This window comes from Pelodiscus sinensis, chromosome 20 (genome assembly GCF_049634645.1).
Source record: "Pelodiscus sinensis isolate JC-2024 chromosome 20, ASM4963464v1, whole genome shotgun sequence".
In the NCBI taxonomy this organism is placed as follows: domain Eukaryota; kingdom Metazoa; phylum Chordata; order Testudines; family Trionychidae; genus Pelodiscus; species Pelodiscus sinensis.
In genome coordinates, this window is record NC_134730.1 from 12,048,429 (window position 1) to 12,065,380 (window position 16,952).

Below are 16,952 nucleotides of genomic sequence, written 5' to 3' on the forward strand. Positions count from 1 at the left end.
CTCCCCCAGATCAGAAACCTCTCCTGCACCCATACTCCCTCCCTGGCTCTATAGTCACAACCCCCTCCTCCACCCAAATTCCCTCTCAGACCTCACACCGTCTCCTGGCAGTCCCTTACCCTGTGCACCCTTCTGCACCCAATCTCCATCCCAGACCCCACGTCTCCTCCACAGAAAAGTGCAGCCCCTGACCACTTTCTTGGAGTAGCCCCCCACAAAAATTACTGCCCACCCCTGGACTAGACCATGAGGCAACCAGAGTCCTATTGTAGCTAGCACAGTAACTGCTCTCACCAAAGTGTATTCATTTATAGGATTATGTTCAACCAGCAACGTGTGTAACTGAAACAAGCATACTGGATACACAAGAGCAGTATAAACCCTGGTGAATGCCAGACCCCATCTTTCCAGAGCTGACCCACCTGCTGGATTTCACCCTCGCATCCCCCAGCTTTCCTCCCCTAAGCAACACAAGGGCAGGGGGCTCACCTGAATGACCACCAGCATGAGCTGGCACTGCAACAGGAAGAGGAAACACTTGCGGATCCCGTATGTCGCATGCCTGGCCTGCAAGAAAGCACAAGCCCCTACGTGGCAATCACTGGGAGGGTACTGCTGCAAGGAGCCCACGGGGGGCTTACGCTCACCTGGCATGAAGCAGCCATGCAGTGACAACCTCCCGGAAATATTCTGGGTGGCTGAGGCAGAGTCTCTGGGTCATATGGAGAGGATGGGAAGGGAGAGGAGTTAAACATGGTGTGGGACAAGCCAGGGGGTCTCCAGCCCAGCGGTGGGGAATGGTGGGGTTGGAGATGCAAAATTAAGCCTGAAACTGAACCTCTGCAAACATCCTGGCCTTTCCCAATTTAATGCCAAGCTTGCAATAAAGGCTCTTCCAGCCAAAGAGCTGTGTAGGCACGCTCCTTACCCATGGATACTGGTACTGCAAGGCATTCCCTCCTCCCACAGGCCTGTGCATCTCTGAGTAGCAAAGCTTTTACACTCACTTTGCCTATGTGCAGTGAGTCTCAGACTGACTGCCTGGCTCTCCCGTGTCTGACATGCTTCACGGGAAAGGGAGAAGCCAGGAAGTACAGTATCTCCCCAACACTGGCCAAGCAAAGGTCAACTGGTACCAGCAGAGTGTGCTGTGGACAAGGGCTAAAAAAGCTGAATGGGAGGCCTAATCACTGGCCAAATGAGACTCCTGCAGCACTCTTCATGACAGACAGGTAGGATTATTACGACTGGAGACCTTCATAGTGTGGCTGTCACTCTGGATACATGGACCTTCCGTGAGCCAAAGGGCGAAGACAGCCGACTCACCTGTTCTATAAGTCGGATGATGCTGATGCTCTCTTCCTGGTGGAAGGACAAGGAGCAGGGCAAGCTATTGAGATGGCCTGAGAGCTGCAGGGGTGTAAGGTCATCGGAGACTTGTGTCATGTTAGTGCTTGTGGTGTAGCCGAAAGTCTCCCAGGAGCAGCGGGATGGATAGAGAGGATTCAACGCGATGCTGCACAGACAACAGTGCAATGGTAAGGAAGGCATCACCACATGGGAAGAAAATCATGTATGTACTAAAGGTCAAGTACACAGCATGTATATTCACACACTACATGTTGTAGATACATCACCCATGGCTCACTGTGGGCGTTTCAAAAGTGCCTAATGGATTTAGGAACACAAGTAGCACTGGTTTTCAATTAACACCAAGAATTTCAGAAGTGACTAATGATTTTGGATGCCCCTCTTCGGGGGGCCTCCAATCTGGTTTATAGGAGTTAGGAGCCCAGCACTTTCTGAAAATCAGGCTCCTTGACGGTGTGGGGTGTGATGATCCAAGATCACGCTTCACCTCTGCACCATTTTGAGGTCAGTTTATAACTGATCTGACTCATTATGGTGAGAGGCAGATCAGCCAATGACAAATACAGTCCAGCACACACAGTGTGACAGCCTGGTTCTCTTGGAATCATTGGTCAATCTTTCATTCCATAGAAGCAATGCAAATTTACTGACTGCCAAATGAGAAAGTGATGCACTATGCGCCCCTGGAAATGATCCTTGATACTATCAATGTCTAACATGACTCGGGCAAAGTACACAAGTAATAATGCGGATAGATTATGCCCAAAATGTCTCTCATGGGTTTAATAAGTTTACCTAAACAAAGGAGTAGATAAAATATTGTAATTTTACCTTGGAGACATCATGGCATGTGCACAAAAGGAACAAGTGGGGCAAGAACATTGATATAAAAACAAAGCATATTACTAATTTTCAAAAACGATTGTAGTCAATTTTACCCTTTATGTGTAGTGTTTAAAACCAGAATGCTCTTATATCCTTTAGGCCCCTTTTTAAAAGTGTCCATAACAAACACTTAACAAGTGCATTTCTTGTGGAACACACCGATATCTGGCCTCTATTCAGATAGAACATTTATATACAGACACCCAGCTAACCATATGCATCTATGTTTGCAACATTTATACAAAGAAGTTCTCCAATTCTTTGTAAAACACATGTGCAAAAGTAAGCGTGGAAGTGTGGAAATTTGCACACGAGCCGGACCTGTATAGTGCAGATCAGGTGCTTTCCGCACACACCTCTAAAATGTGGGTCTAACTCCCTTTCCAAATAATTTATTCCCACAAACTAAGCTACATTATTAAATTCATTGGTATCATTAGAAGACGACATGAGCAATCACCCCACCCTAAAACAGGTGGCTTCAAAAACCTCTCATAGAAGAAAAAACAGGCTTGTGTGATTTCCTCGCACACATCCAGTGCTGCACTGCCCACCACCAGGCAGCCTGAGGAGTCCAGACCTGGCTTTCCCACCTGATGTCACTCTGCAAGAAGAGGCAGCTGTTCCGCAGGTTGGCAGAGCTCCCCAGACAGCAGGTCACCTCTCCGTACTCCTGCATGATCTTGATCATCTCGCACATGGCTGCAAGAGAATGACAAAGGAAGACTTAATGCCTTATCACAGCATGTACTGACACCAGCACGCTTTAAATCGCCTCTGCCCCGGATTTTCATTTCTGAAGGCAGACAGTTAAACCTGTGAAAGGTTATTCAATCAACAGCCTCAAGACTGCTCTTTGAAACTGAGGTCCCTCAGGCAAGAAAGGCTAAGCCCTTCAGCTTTCTGACCTTTAAAATATACAATGCGAGGTTAAAAGATATTGCTCTTCACATTTACTAGGAATTCCCCAATGAATTATAAGCCAACATCAAAAACAGACCCTCCAGAACAGACCTATTTGAATTGTTCATACAAACCCTCTTCTTCCCACACTGCATTCACCCACCAGGAAGTTCTATGAGCCAGCCTCCAATAAAGGGAAGGCAAAAGTCCTACTCTCACTTCACTAAGCTTTCAGGACAGGAGCTTGTGATCTAATCCCAGCTCAGCCTATATCCCTTGGAAAGAAATAACTGCTCTCATGGCACCCTGTGCACCTGCCTGAAGATGAAAGGAAGGGAGGAGGATGGATGGGTGACGGGGATGGAAGAGCCAGAGGAACCATTCCTTGGGCTTGCAATTATAGCACGGACTTGGCTGCAGAGCAAAAAGTCCTCGTTAAAAAATATCTGGGAGATCATTTAAAATAAGGAGTTTCCACTTAAATAGTGACTTTCATGCAAAACTTAGTTCCTTTACTCACAATCACAAGCAGCACTATCCCCTTTTTATAGCTGAAGGAACTAAGGCACTGAGAAGGGAAGGGATATAAACGGAGTCGTACAGAAAGCTAGTGGCACTCAGATATCACTAATAGCACCTGCCACCATAGGAATTTACTTCAGGAAAGTGGTTTCTGAGCCATGTCAGCAAACGATCACTGCAAGGAGAGAGACCAAAGCTTCCAAGTTGCTAACACTTATTATTAAGTAATGGACAGCAATATTGTAGACACTCACTTCTATAACTGCTATTGAAGCTAATAGCAGGGAGAGTTTCTCAGAGGTTGTGCTCACCACAGCAAGTCAATGGTGAAATTTCCATGGACTACAAAATGGAACAGGATCTGACCATCACCACACAAGACTGCTATGGAGGCTCATCCACCCAGAATTCCCTTCCCAGTTTTCTGCAGGGTCTCCCCACCCCTTCTATGCTCTCATGAATCTCAGCAACTGGCTGGAGAAGGTGTTTGACAGCTGATGTGCAGGACAAACTCAGCCTAGTGGTCACTTACTCTCTGAGGTGCAATCCGTAAAGAGAGGCACCAGCAAAGGCACATTGTCAATGTTCTGCAGGTGAGGTCTCACCTGGTGGATCCCTCGTGGAAGTTTGGCCTGTAGGGAAAGAAGAACAAGATTAAGGAAGCAGAAGAAAAATCGTAAATTAATATCCTGTGATTGCAGGGTCAGGCTTAAACTGTTGTCCACAGGAAGAGAGCTTGGCTTTCTTAAGAGAAAGTAAAACAAGGCTCCTGATGAAGCATGACCTTGCAATTCACATGCCAAGTGGCACATGCTCTCCCCCATGATTCACTATTTGCCCCTTGGAGCATTTGACAATCCAGCCAGAATGCTGATTCAGACATTGCATTAGAAAGAGATCGAATCACTCCGCTCAACTCAGATCATCAGTCCAGGACAACCAACAGAGTCCAGAGCAGGAGCGGCCCAAGGCCGGCTGCGGCAGCTGGCACCCTAGGCAGAAGACGTGATTGGCGCCCCTGCCTGCTTGGCCGTCAATGGCCGTGATGTAATCACGGGGCATCCCGGCTCCCTGTGATGTCATCATCAGGCGCCCAGGCCGGTGGCACCCTAGGCAACTGCCTAGTCTGCCTAGGTTCATGGGCAGCCCCTGGTCCAGAGTGGATGTCAGGCTAACCCTGCTGCTGGAGCTCGCCTTCCTGGGCCAAAGGAACCACTTTGCATAAGGGCTGCCCCCACAGGGAAGGGAACGGCCAGGGATGAGCGGAAGAGAGAGAGGCTGTTTGATGGAGCGGAAGCGAGATATGAACGTGAAAAAAGGAATGGGGGGATTGGCTCCAGAGAGAAGGTGGCAATAGAGACTGAGCCAGTGAGAGAAGGGTACCTCCTCCTGTGCAAGGATTTGCCAGGGTCTTAGGGACTCTGTTGTCTCCTAGTGCATGGATAGGAGGGGGTATTTCAGTGCAACCCCCCTGAAATTTAAAAAGGGTAAGTGTTCATTTTCTAAAATACTGGAGTGGTTTTATGTGTACGTCTCTAAGAGGCCAGTAAAGCTACGTGCCATCTCCCAAACTTGAGAGAGCCATAAGGCCTTCTGCTGTAGAAAAGCAGCAATTCCCAGTCATTGATCTGCTCCAACAGGACCTGCTACAGCCCAAGATGGGGGAGGGAGAAGTTGTTTCCTGACAGCATAGACTGCCAAGCACGTCCCTCAACACACACTTGGAGGAGGAAGGGTAGGGACTCCAGAAGGAAAGAGATAAGCCTAGTTTCTCCTTCCATCCTCCTGGGCAGTTCTATAAACACAGTTCATCTCAACTCCTTAATCTCCTGGCACTCATAGGGTACGTCTACACTTGCTCCCTATCTTGAGATAGGGATGCAAATGTAGTGTACTGAAATTGCTACTGAAGCGCGGGATTTAAATATCCCACGCTTAATGAGCATAATCGCGTCCGGCCGCCATTTTGAGATCGCATTATTGTGAAATAAAACGCCCCGTGTAGCAGTGTTATTTCGAAAGAAAACCCTTCTCTCGAAATAACTGTTAAACCGTAATGCTGAATGCTTGACTATTGGTGTCATGAGTGGGATTGGGACCATGTGTGTTGCTGGGACAAAATGTGCTGGGTGAAGTCATGGATCCATACACTGGAGATCAGCACCCATCCTCGCAATGACAGATCTCACAAGTGTAAGTCTGCACAGAGGATATACTGCTACGATGCACCCGATACTGAGGTTTCCGGGCCAAATGCTCCTCCGGTTTGCACCCTCTTGTGGGTGATGCACACTTCATGGGGACTTACTAACTTCACCTACACACTAAGGGAAGGAAAACGACTAAAACTAAGCTATACACAGTAAAGCTCAAATGAACAGCGCAAGGCAAAACTTTCCTAGAGTAAAGATGTGTTCCATGCACAGTCACTGGTGGTAAGAAGGAACTGAAGTATGGGCGAGTTGTAGCTCTCCTAATATCATGCCACACAGGTGCCACCCCAGGGAACTCCAGAACAGGTCTCCTATTGAGGGAAAAACTTCTGGCACCTGTGTGGATGATGAGCACACAGCTAACATGGAAGGAATATGAGCAAGCACTCAAAGGAGAAAATACACATTCACCCTGTTGCAGTCCTCCAGGAAGCTGGGGATATCACTGTCTGTTGGCTGAAAGCTGATGAGATCCAAGGGCCCTTCCTCTTCCATCAGCAGAAGACCCTCCACATCATCTCGAGAGACTGGAGTGGTGAGAAAGAGTGGTAAATAAATACAACCCTGTCTATATGGCACCATTCCCAGCCATGTGACCTTGCAAAGCACACAGCACCTTCACGTGGAACTGTGGAAGCCTGGAAACACAAGCCCAGATTTTCTAGGATAGCTGCAGTCAGATCTCCTCCCAATAGTCTCTTAAAATAAAATATTTTTAGATGACTAATCTGTTTGGAGGCAGATGCATGAGGTAGGGATGTTAAAGACTAGTCGATTCCCCCCCCCCCCCCCCCACACACACACCCATACACACAGCCTCCACCAGATAGAAGCAGCAAGGAGGGGAAAAGGGGGGTACTTCAAAGAGGCAGCACTGCACAGCTGAGCCCGGGATCAGCTGTGCGGCACTGCCACGTGGGGACTCCCCAGCTAATCCCAGGCTCCAGCGCGACATTTCCGTGGAACCCAGGATCAGATGGGGAGTTCCCAGCTGACTTTGGGTTCTGGGGAAATGCCCCATGGAACCTGTGGTCAGTTGCGGAGTCCCCAGCTGATCCCAGGTTCTGCTGAAATGCCACGTGGAGCCCAAGATCCTGGCTCCACGTGGCATTTCAAAGCAGCAGCGCAGCATGGAGCCCAACCAAAGCATCCCATCTTGCTCACCATACATCACTGCCCCTACAGGCAGACATTCTCCACCCGAGTCTTACAACCACCTTTCCCAGAGGGCAGTTCGCTCACCCTGATTCAGGTCATCATGCAAAGATCCTGCATGGCTGGGGCTAGAGGGAGGAATCTCCGACCCAGGCACATCTCCATTGGGCGTTAAGGATATATGGCAGTTCCAGCCAGTCTCCAGCCCCATCTTCTCAGCAAACACCTAGGAGACAGCACACAAGATTTTACAGAGCTGATGCAGGGACCAACAGATACAGAAGCCTTGTGACCTTCATGTGCCACTGAGACCGCCAATTAGGCAGCTGGATAGGGTTACTCTCGGATTGTATTTGGGATGAACTCTTAAGCCAGTCAAGGCAGGGACCATGCAAGTTTAGAAAGGGAGCAGACGTAGCCTACCTTACTCTTCAGTTCATCTTCCAGGGAAAAGTAGACAAAACGAATACAGGCATTGACCAGCCCATCAATGAGGCGGACGATGTCAAGTCGGGCCTGGTACTGAGACGAGACCATTCCCATGAAGATCTGGCCACTCAGAGCCTGGATACAATCCTCCTTCTCTATCACTTCCCCGATCCCTTCTTCAGGCATGCAAACAATACACAATCACATTGAGACGCAAACCCCCACACGTGCATGCACACAGAGACACGCATGGACACAGATAATGAGACATGACCATGTGGAGACAAGTACCAATATGTGCAGAAATATGCAAGCACACGTGTACAGATGGACGGGTGACAAGACACTCATGTGCCCAAACATACATGGTCACAAAAGGAGTTTTAAAGACCCAAACATGCAGCCAAGAACACAGTGCAAACACATACACAGCATAGGAAGGAAAAAAACAAAACAAAGGTTGCTAGTTAGTTTCAAGAAAGGGTAGGGAGGGCACAGTACATGTGCTGCCTAATGTATACATATGCATTTTAAGGACATCATACTGTGCTTAAACAACACAGCAAGACTGGTGGAAGCTGACAGCCATGAAACTGAAGGGGAGCTGATCTAGGGATGTTAAATTTAGCTTAATCTGCTAATTGGGTAGTCAATGGAATCGAGTAGTTGAGCGGCTCTTGTACATTACAAAGGAAGAAGCGCAGTGGGGAACTCACGCGAGTGGAGACCAAAGCAGTCCCTGCTTGCGTGGGTCCCAACTGCTGCGCCTCTCCACCCGCAGCTCTTGTACATTTCAAAGGGAGAGGCACAGCAGTCAGGATCCCGCATGAGTGGTTTCTTCAATGCCTCCCTGTGACGTAGTGGGGGTACTTGCTGGGCTGTGGTGACCCCTGCTGTCTGGAGCAAGACCCAGCAGGGAAAACCTCACTATGCAAAGGTAATGCCAAACTTGTTAAACCAGACACCCCCCATGGAGAGGAACAAAGGAAGGTGGAATGCTGCCCTGGCTGGGGGGCAGGGCTGGAAGAGAGTTGGTTGGTTCCTGTCTGGAAAGCAGGGGAGAAGGAGCTGAGGAGGGGGGCTGGGACTCCCCTATCTCAAGGGGAGCACTGAGGCCTCTTAGCCCCAGTTCCTGTAACCAGATTACATCTGTGCTATGCTGTATCCTGGAGGAGCAATAAACCACCCTCAATTCCACTGGCTGGTAGAGTCTGTTTGTGCCATTTCGGGGTGCAGGAGACGGGGGACCCCCAACGCGCCATCACACTCCCCACGGAGATAGTGCTATGGGGAATGGCTTTTTAGCCAGCTCCCCCCAGCACTGGCTCCTTCCCCCCGCAGTTGGTGCCTCTGATACAGAGGCAGTGGGAAGTGGGGGGAAGCGACTAGTTGAGTAGTGATTCGACTAGTCATTTTCATCACTAAGCTGATCTCAAGTCATTAGATTAAACATGTTCTCTCTGGGGATGCTGCAATGGCTCCAAAATGATCTGTTATAGATTTAGACTGACAGGCTTCCTTTACCAGATCTGGCTGTTATTAACATGATTTCACTGCAGAATACAGTAAGGGATCTTGGTGTTGCAAGAGAAATTGTACAACAAAACACTTGCTAATCTTGCATCCCAACTCCCACATGAGGCCATATTACTGTATTTTACAGAATGGGGAACCGAGGCACAGAGGGATTAATGGCACAGGTCTTCTGAGGAAACCAAAAGGAATTCCTGACCCCACGGAAAAACCCAGCATAAGTAACTTGCATAAGATTGCACAGATGCAAAGCCAGGAACAGAACTCAGTCCCCTTTGCTCTAATAATTAGACTACTCTGAAGTCTAACTATTGTCTTGCAAATGTAGGTATATTTACATAAGAAATGCTTTGAAGACAGCTGCTACAGCTTTAGACTGACCAGAAACTAGAGACCTACATCCCCAAGAGAAGGGGAGAGACATACCATCAGAGCTCCAGCTGTTTCTCCTGCTGCTCTGTTTGATGGGCACAGTCCCAGGAAGGTCACAGGATGTGAAGATGGCATTCTGTCCAGGGACCTGCACCAGTTCTATGCACTTGCCATTGAGCTGGGAGGACAAGGCACAGTGCATTGGCTTGTAGGAAAAGGCAGAACAATAGCCTGAGAGACATGCTCGCTGGTAGAAATCCAATACTTTCTTCCTGCATCGAAGAGACAAGAGCTATGAGAGGCATGCTGCCATTCTGCCATCAGTATAACCAGGGCTCAACAAATTATGGAAAACCCTACGCGCCAGACAAAAAAGGGACTTGCCACCCTCCCCCTCAAAAAGTGTTTTTTTAATAGCATAAATTCCTAATAAGAATAAAAACAGTAATTACTAATAAGTTATTAATAAGTATCACCCAAGTTATTAATAAATATCTTATAAACCTCTACCTTTTCCCTCTGCTGCCATATCTCCTCCCCTTGCTCCATCAGCTCCCCTGGTGCCTGCTGCCCCCCAACCCCTCACCCTCCTCTGCTGTCCTGACTCCTGCCCTTCTCACTGCCCTCAGCCTTCCTGAGACTTGCCCCCCTCCACCAGCCTGTCTCTCCCCCGTGCCCACTCCTCCAGTAGCCGCACTCTGCTCATGTGAGCTACTCCTCCTCATCCCCGCTCCTAACACCTCCTCCTCACACCTGCCCTGCCTCTCTCCTCTGGTGCTGGTCCCTCCCCTGCAGGTGTCTGCACATTTGCATTTTGCAATGGGGGGGGGGGGGGGTTGTTCGTTTGTTTTCGTATTTGTCCCGGCTTTTTAGCCCTATAAATAGCAAATAGCATATTCATTTTTTTTTCCATAAAGGCAAAGGCGCTTCAAGTGAACTTCTCCTTTCACTGCTGCTGGATCACAGCAGCCTTTTCCCTGCCCTGTCCAGCCCCTCCCTATGGACAAGCACCCCTCACTCCCAACCCACAGGGGGAGCAGGGTGCAGGGACAGCACAGAGCCAGAGGGGTGCAGGGAACAGTGGGGGGTATACGGGGTGGGGCGGGAAACAGGAGGCACAGAGGGACACAGGGTTCGGGGGAGCAGGATGTGGTGGAGGCACAGGGAATGGGACACAGGGAAGGGGAGGGGCAGAGGGATCGGGGTCTAGAGGCAGTGCAAGGAACGGGCAACACAGAGCTGGGGGGCAGGGATCAGGGGGAGCAGCATGCGGGGTGCAAGGGTGGCGCAGAGTCAGAGAGTCACAGGGAAGAGGGAGAGCAGGGGGTCCGGGGTGCAGGGGAGCAGGGGCAGCATGGGGAATGGGCGATGTGGGGAACGGGCGGCGCGGAGACAAAGGGGCGCGGGGTGGGTACAGCAGCGGTCAACAGGGAACGGTCTCTCGCCGGCAAGGGGGCTGGGGTTGTGGCAGGACTGGAGCCGGCGGGGCGGGGCCTGGCTGCGCTGCAGCCAGCTCCCAGGGACACGCGGCCAGAGCCAAGCTGCCGCAGCCCTTTAAAATCGGTGGGGCCACGTCCTGCGGGCATCCCGCCCTCTGGCTCGCGCCCCGCCTCCTCGCACTGGAGCTAATGCAAGCACCCTGGTGGCAAGAATCGCCGCACTTCCTCCTCCCCGGCAGCGCTCTGCTCCTCCGCCGGCCAGCGGATCGGACGGGGCCGTGCCGCCCGTAGTACGGGCTTCAGCCAGCCCGTCACAACGGCCCACCCAGCCAGTCTGCCTCTGCACTCGCCAGCTGGTAAAATCTCCTCGCCACGGGCGAGCGGGCGAGTGTATTTGTCGAGCCCTGAGTATAACTCCTCAGAGCTCGGAGTTGGAGGAAACCAACAATGTAAGTTTCATGGATCAATCCTGCAAGTTTGTTTCTAACATTGATCAGAGATTGGTCTAAGAGATATTTTCTTGTAGCTTGTATAACTCAACTGACCAAGGAGGAGAAAGACACTCCCCACATTCTCCTCACACACCAGAGCCTAGGGAGGCCCAGGCTAGTAGATTTTGTGTGCTTCAGCCTCACAGGGGACCTCAGGAAGTTGGAACATCAGCATGGACACCCCAATGCTGGCAGAGGAGCCCTGAGCCTTGGGGGCCAGATCCAGGCAAGCCAAGGGCCACATCCAGCCCCGGGGCCTTATGTTTCCCACCTAGGCTGTCAGGGATAGTGACGATGCACACAGGGAGCAGGTAAACAGACTAATGTAGTGTACTTGTGATGGAACTGGAGCTGTCTGTGATGGATGTGTTATGTAATTGTGTGCTTATTGCCAGAGGTTCATTGAATGAGTATGTGGGGTTAATTCACCAACAAGATGTGAGTAAACACTGGGTGGACAATGCTGGAGCTGTTATGCAACCGTCCAACTGGATTCACTAAACAGGTTTCGCCAGGTAGATCTCAGCCCATGTCAGAGGCACAGGGAGCTCAGAGGACGCTTGAGAGTTTAATGACACACACTTCTCAAGGGAGCAAATGTGCCAGAGATGAAGAGGATTTGGGATAAGACAGGTCTACCCGTACTGTTCAATATCTTCATCAATGATGTGGATATTGGGATAGAGAGTACGCTTATTAAGTTTGCAGATGATACCAAACTGGGTGGGGTTGCAACTTCTTTGGAGGATAGGGACATAATTCAAAATGACCTTAGCAAGTTAGAGAAATGGTCAGAGGCAAACAGGATGAGGTTTAATAAAGAGAAATGCAAAGTGCTCCACTTAGGAAGGAACAATCAGTTCCATACATACAAGATGGGAAGCGACTATCTAGGAAGGAGCATGGCGGAAAGGGATCTAGGGGTCATAGTGGACCACAAGTTGAATATGAGTCAACAGTGTGATGCTGTTGCAAAAAAAGCAAATATGATTCTAGGTTGTATCAACAGGTGTGTTGTAAGCAAAACTCGTGAAGTCATTCTGCCGCACTACTCTGCACTAGTTAGGCCTCAGCTGGAGTACTGTGTCCAGTTCTGGGTGCCACATTTCAAGAAAGATGTGGAGAAATTGGAAAGGGTACAGAGAAGAGCGACAAGAATGATTAAAGGTTTAGAGAACATGACCTATGAAGCCAGGCTTCATGAACTGGGCTTGTTTAGTTTGGAAAAAAGAAGATTAAGGGGGGACATGATAGCGGTTTTCAAATATCTAAAAGGGTGTCACAAGGAGGAAGGAGAAAATTTGTTCCTCTTGGTTTCTGAGGACAGGACAAGGAGTAATGGGCTTAAAGTGCAGCAGAGGAGGTTTAGATTGGACATTAGGAAAAAATTCCTAACTGTCAGGGTGGTCAAATATTGGAATAAATTGCCAAGGGAGGTGGTGGAATCTCCCTCTCTGGAGATATTTAAGAACAGGTTAGATAGACATCTGTCAGGGATGGTGTAGACGGAGCTTGGTCCTGCCTTGAGGGCGGGGGGCTGGACTCGATGACCTCTCGAGGTCCCTTCCAGTCCTATGATTCTATGATTCTACCCAAGCTGTTAGCTCAGACAGATATGCATATAGACTATTTACTGTTTTAAAAACCCATTTCTCCTGTTACACTATGCCCCTACAGTTAAGATTAGACAATACATTGTTTTAAGAAGACTGCTTTGGGTCACACTATTTGCCACTGGTCACAGATTCCAAAGGAAAGAACAGCAGACAGCTGAACCCAGTTGGACCATCTGAGCAATCACAGTTGGTATATTGAATGCTGTAGCATCATAGAATTCTACCCCGGAATGCAAAGGCTCAAGGCCTATGGTCTGGAGGAAGTAAACTCATACAGAGAGGAGCAATAGGTGCAGCTAGCCCTGACCCATGACAATAGTATGTAGATTTGTATGGTGCAGCAATACAAAGCCAATGTAAGTTAAACAAAGAGTTCTCCCCTGCCCCCGCCCCCAGCACTCACAATATGCCAGGGGAACAGTTTCAAATAGCTGCATTTAAAGGCACATTCTCAACATGCAGTCATTAGAGTAGCTTAAAGTTCCATGTTTGTTTTGAATTTGCAGCAGTAGGCTGGGCCACAACTACTCTTAACAAGAAGTTGTCGATCAATGCCCCATAAAAGAAATATTCCAAAAAGGAACAGGTCTTTCTTAACACTCAAAGATGGTTAGATACAGGAGCCCAAGGGAATGGCAGTACAACAAAAATCAGGAACTGATCTTTTGCGCTACAAGAGGCAAATACTTTAGCAAATAGATTAAGATTCAACAGAAACAACAAATGACAAGAGGTGACAGTAATGGCTCGGGGAGCACCAAATCTACCACAGCAAAATACTACCAAGAGCATGAATGTACTTTGTATGCAGATATGGAACTTCCCAGTGATAACCAAAGCAAATTCTATTGACATCATCACTTGACTTGTTTAGAATTCTTGGGCATTACAGTAAGATTCCATTTATAAACAATGTATTAGGGGCTTATAAATGATGAACAAATATTTTAATAAATGATTTGTAAATTGTTAGAGTCCAACAGAACAATAGATTGCTTATAACCTTATAATCCCTTAACAATGTGCTTATATCCAATTACAGCTAACTTATGTTTATAATATGCTTATAACAGCTGTATTATTTATAAATGGCTTATAAAGTATTGTTATGTGGAGCCTTAATATAACCATAATTCTATCCAGTAATTAATTTTAAACCAGCAACTCCTTCTGTCAAGATGGTAATGCCACCCACCTGTCAGAACCGGAGAGGGGGTAGATATCAGCACCATCCCAGAAGTCTGTGCAGGCCTCAAGAATTATGTCAGCTGTCCCATGAGAAAGCATCTGCTCAGTGCCTAGAAAAAAAACAGGTAGGTGTCTCACGTGTACATTCTCAGCCAAGGGATTCAATGCAATGGCTCATTTGACAACAAAACACTACAATGCAGCCCACAATAAGACAAAATGTCCTGATCTGCCGAGTACACCCGCTGGCCAGGTCCAGAGTGTATCAGCTACTGGACAGAGACTATTCAAGATGAGATGACGCAGGTTTGGCTTCAAGTTAACTGAGCTAGTGGTAAATTATGGACCTGCTAGCCAGTTCCAGTACCTCTCCCCTTACACTGCAATGCTGCTCCTCCAAATCAGGGTATAATCAGGAGTCACAAAATGAAACTAAGCAATGGGAAATGTGAGTTGAATAGCAGGGGATCGTTTATAGTGAAAACCATTTGACTGGAGTCTATCACATTGGAGGCAACATGGTCTAGGCATGGGACTAGGAGTCAGGGATCTGGGGCTCTACTCATTAGCCCAGCAAGTCACTTCACCTGCCTGTGCCTCAGATATAGACACTGACCTTTATAAAGTGCTCTGAGATCTATCGATAAAAAGCAGGAGATGAGAGCTAGGTGTCATGGTCATCACAGAAGAATTTGTGTGATGAATGATTGCTGCTTGGGGCATTTAAAGCAAGGCTGGACAAAAGCTCTAGCAGTGGGTTCCCAAACTTTTCGGCATCACACCCCCTTTTTGATTTTTGACAAACCCTCACCTATCCCCTCCCCCATAGCAAAACTTGTTGAGCACAAAAAACAAAACAAAAAAGCGGGGAACTGACCGGGGCAGCAAAACTTGATGGGGGGAGGGAAGCTGGGTTGCCTTGTGCCCCCCCTGGAATTTCTTCAAGCCCCCAGTTTGGGAACCCATGCTCTAGAAGATGCATTGTAGAAAACAGGAAACACTTAACACACAACGAATAGTCTCATAGCATCTTAAAGACTAACAAAACATGTAGATGGTATCATGAGCTTTCATGAGCACAATCCGGGAGGAGGAGGGGAAAAAAGAAGGGGAGGGAAAAAAAAGAGAGACAGTGAGTAGAGGTTCAAGTAGTTACAAGAGGCTGATAAGAACAATTAGCATCTCCATTCTTTGGTTGGTTGGTTATATCATTAGGACGTGAAAGGTAGTGTGGGAGCCAGCCCACACTTCATCTGAAGAAGTGGGCTGTGCCCACGGAAGTTCATGATATAATCTACACGTTTTGTTAGTCTTTAAGGTGCTACAGGACTATTCGTTTTTTAAGTTTTTCCTGTTACAGACTAACTCAGCTACCCCTCTGAAGCTGTGTAGAGAATAGGGATGTCAGTAGATAACCGTTCAACCAATAAGCTATTGCTAATTAGTTAACTGTCCTGGTTAACCACAACACCCCCTCCTCCCAGCCCACGGATCCGAGTTTTAAATGAAGAGAACGCAGGGGGGGCTGTCAGCCACTCTGCACTGCTGCCTCTGTATGAGAGGCAGCAGCACACAGGGGTCCAAGCCCCCTGCAGACAGAACCTGCTCTGGCATCCCATGGAGCAGCCTCTGTCTGTGGGGAGTGTGGGGTCCCCCGTGGACAGGGGGCGTTGCCACCCCACACTGATGCTCTGTATCTGATTTTTAAATTGGCTTCCCTCTTGGACAGGCTCCCAGCCTGCCACCCCGCGCTGCCACCTTTGATACAGAGGCAGCAGCACAGGATGGCAGGCGGGTCCCCAGGAGTTGGGCCAGGAGTGCACTGGTTGCCAGCCCTGCCCCCAGGGGCCATCAAATAATCATGTAACCACTAAGAATTGTTGCAGGTACACGATTACTAAATTAAATTACTTCTAACATCCCTTGCAGAGAATCACCCCCACTGACCAGGAGAATTCTAATTCTAGGATTCTTGAAAGCTGACCAATAACCTCCAACTCATCCTGCTGGGTTTGGGTGTGTTAGATCATCTTGTGATTTTCACTTATCTGGTAAAAGACCAGGGCATGGGAGGTAGATTAAAAGTCAAGGATGGAGGTCCTGCCTACCCTCCAGCGTTCCTGGCCCTCGTTATCTCACGTGGAAACATTAACATTACATGCACATATCATTCACTGTCAAGGTTAATTCGATTCCCTCCTCCAGCTGCTCAGTGACTCTGCCCCCAATAGCTTCAAAACTGATCTAAAAAAAAAAATCACTTCCAAAAAGTAAACGTAAAGACTTCCTGCAGGCATTGCTGCTGAGTGCAGACATTTATGCTAGCCAATGAGGTCAAGAGCCAAGAATATCCATTCAGACAAACCAGGTGGGGACCTTCCTGAACACTAGAGGATTTTCCAAAACATACCAGCTCTCTGCTGTGTACTAAAAATAGACCCCCCACACTGAGTTTATCAGCATAACAAACATCTGAATGCAGCAAGAGCAGAATGTGAAAGAGGGGGCTTGTTAGAGAAACACAATGGACAGCTTGTATGAAGCCTGGGTTAATTTTACTGTAAAAACTTTAAATCCTCCCCATCTTGAATGCATGGTCAGATGGGCTCTGCTGTGAACAAAAGGGCAGGAGATGCGAGCTGAACCCTGCAAAGTCCAAGTCTTATACGCAGAGTAGGAGCTGGGGAGTGAACACGCAGCTGCTGGTGTGCATATGTATTTCTGCTTTCCGTCTCGCATAGACGCTGTTCAGTATCAAGAGCACCTTGCTCAGCCCACCTTACATTCGCTCTGTAAAAGTTAACGCCAGTGACACAGTGCATGTACCATTCCAAT

At 48.4% G+C, this 16,952-nt stretch overlaps 1 protein-coding gene across 3 annotated transcripts in view; it reads right to left on the minus strand.

Annotated features, from left to right (window-relative positions):
• The window catches only part of TMEM94 (transmembrane protein 94), a 122,093-nt gene that overhangs the window by 9,869 nt on the left and 95,272 nt on the right, over positions 1-16,952 (minus strand). For all 3 annotated transcript variants that reach the window (XM_075903686.1, XM_075903687.1, XM_075903685.1), the window contains 9 exons: positions 14,125-14,227; positions 9,438-9,655; positions 7,473-7,654; positions 7,137-7,275; positions 6,306-6,421; positions 4,214-4,313; positions 2,850-2,958; positions 1,327-1,516; positions 490-567 (listed from right to left, as the gene is read on the minus strand). In XM_075903686.1, the coding sequence (XP_075759801.1) occupies positions 490-567; positions 1,327-1,516; positions 2,850-2,958; positions 4,214-4,313; positions 6,306-6,421; positions 7,137-7,275; positions 7,473-7,654; positions 9,438-9,655; positions 14,125-14,227 (1,235 nt within the window). The remainder of the gene's footprint in view (positions 1-489; positions 568-1,326; positions 1,517-2,849; positions 2,959-4,213; positions 4,314-6,305; positions 6,422-7,136; positions 7,276-7,472; positions 7,655-9,437; positions 9,656-14,124; positions 14,228-16,952) is intronic.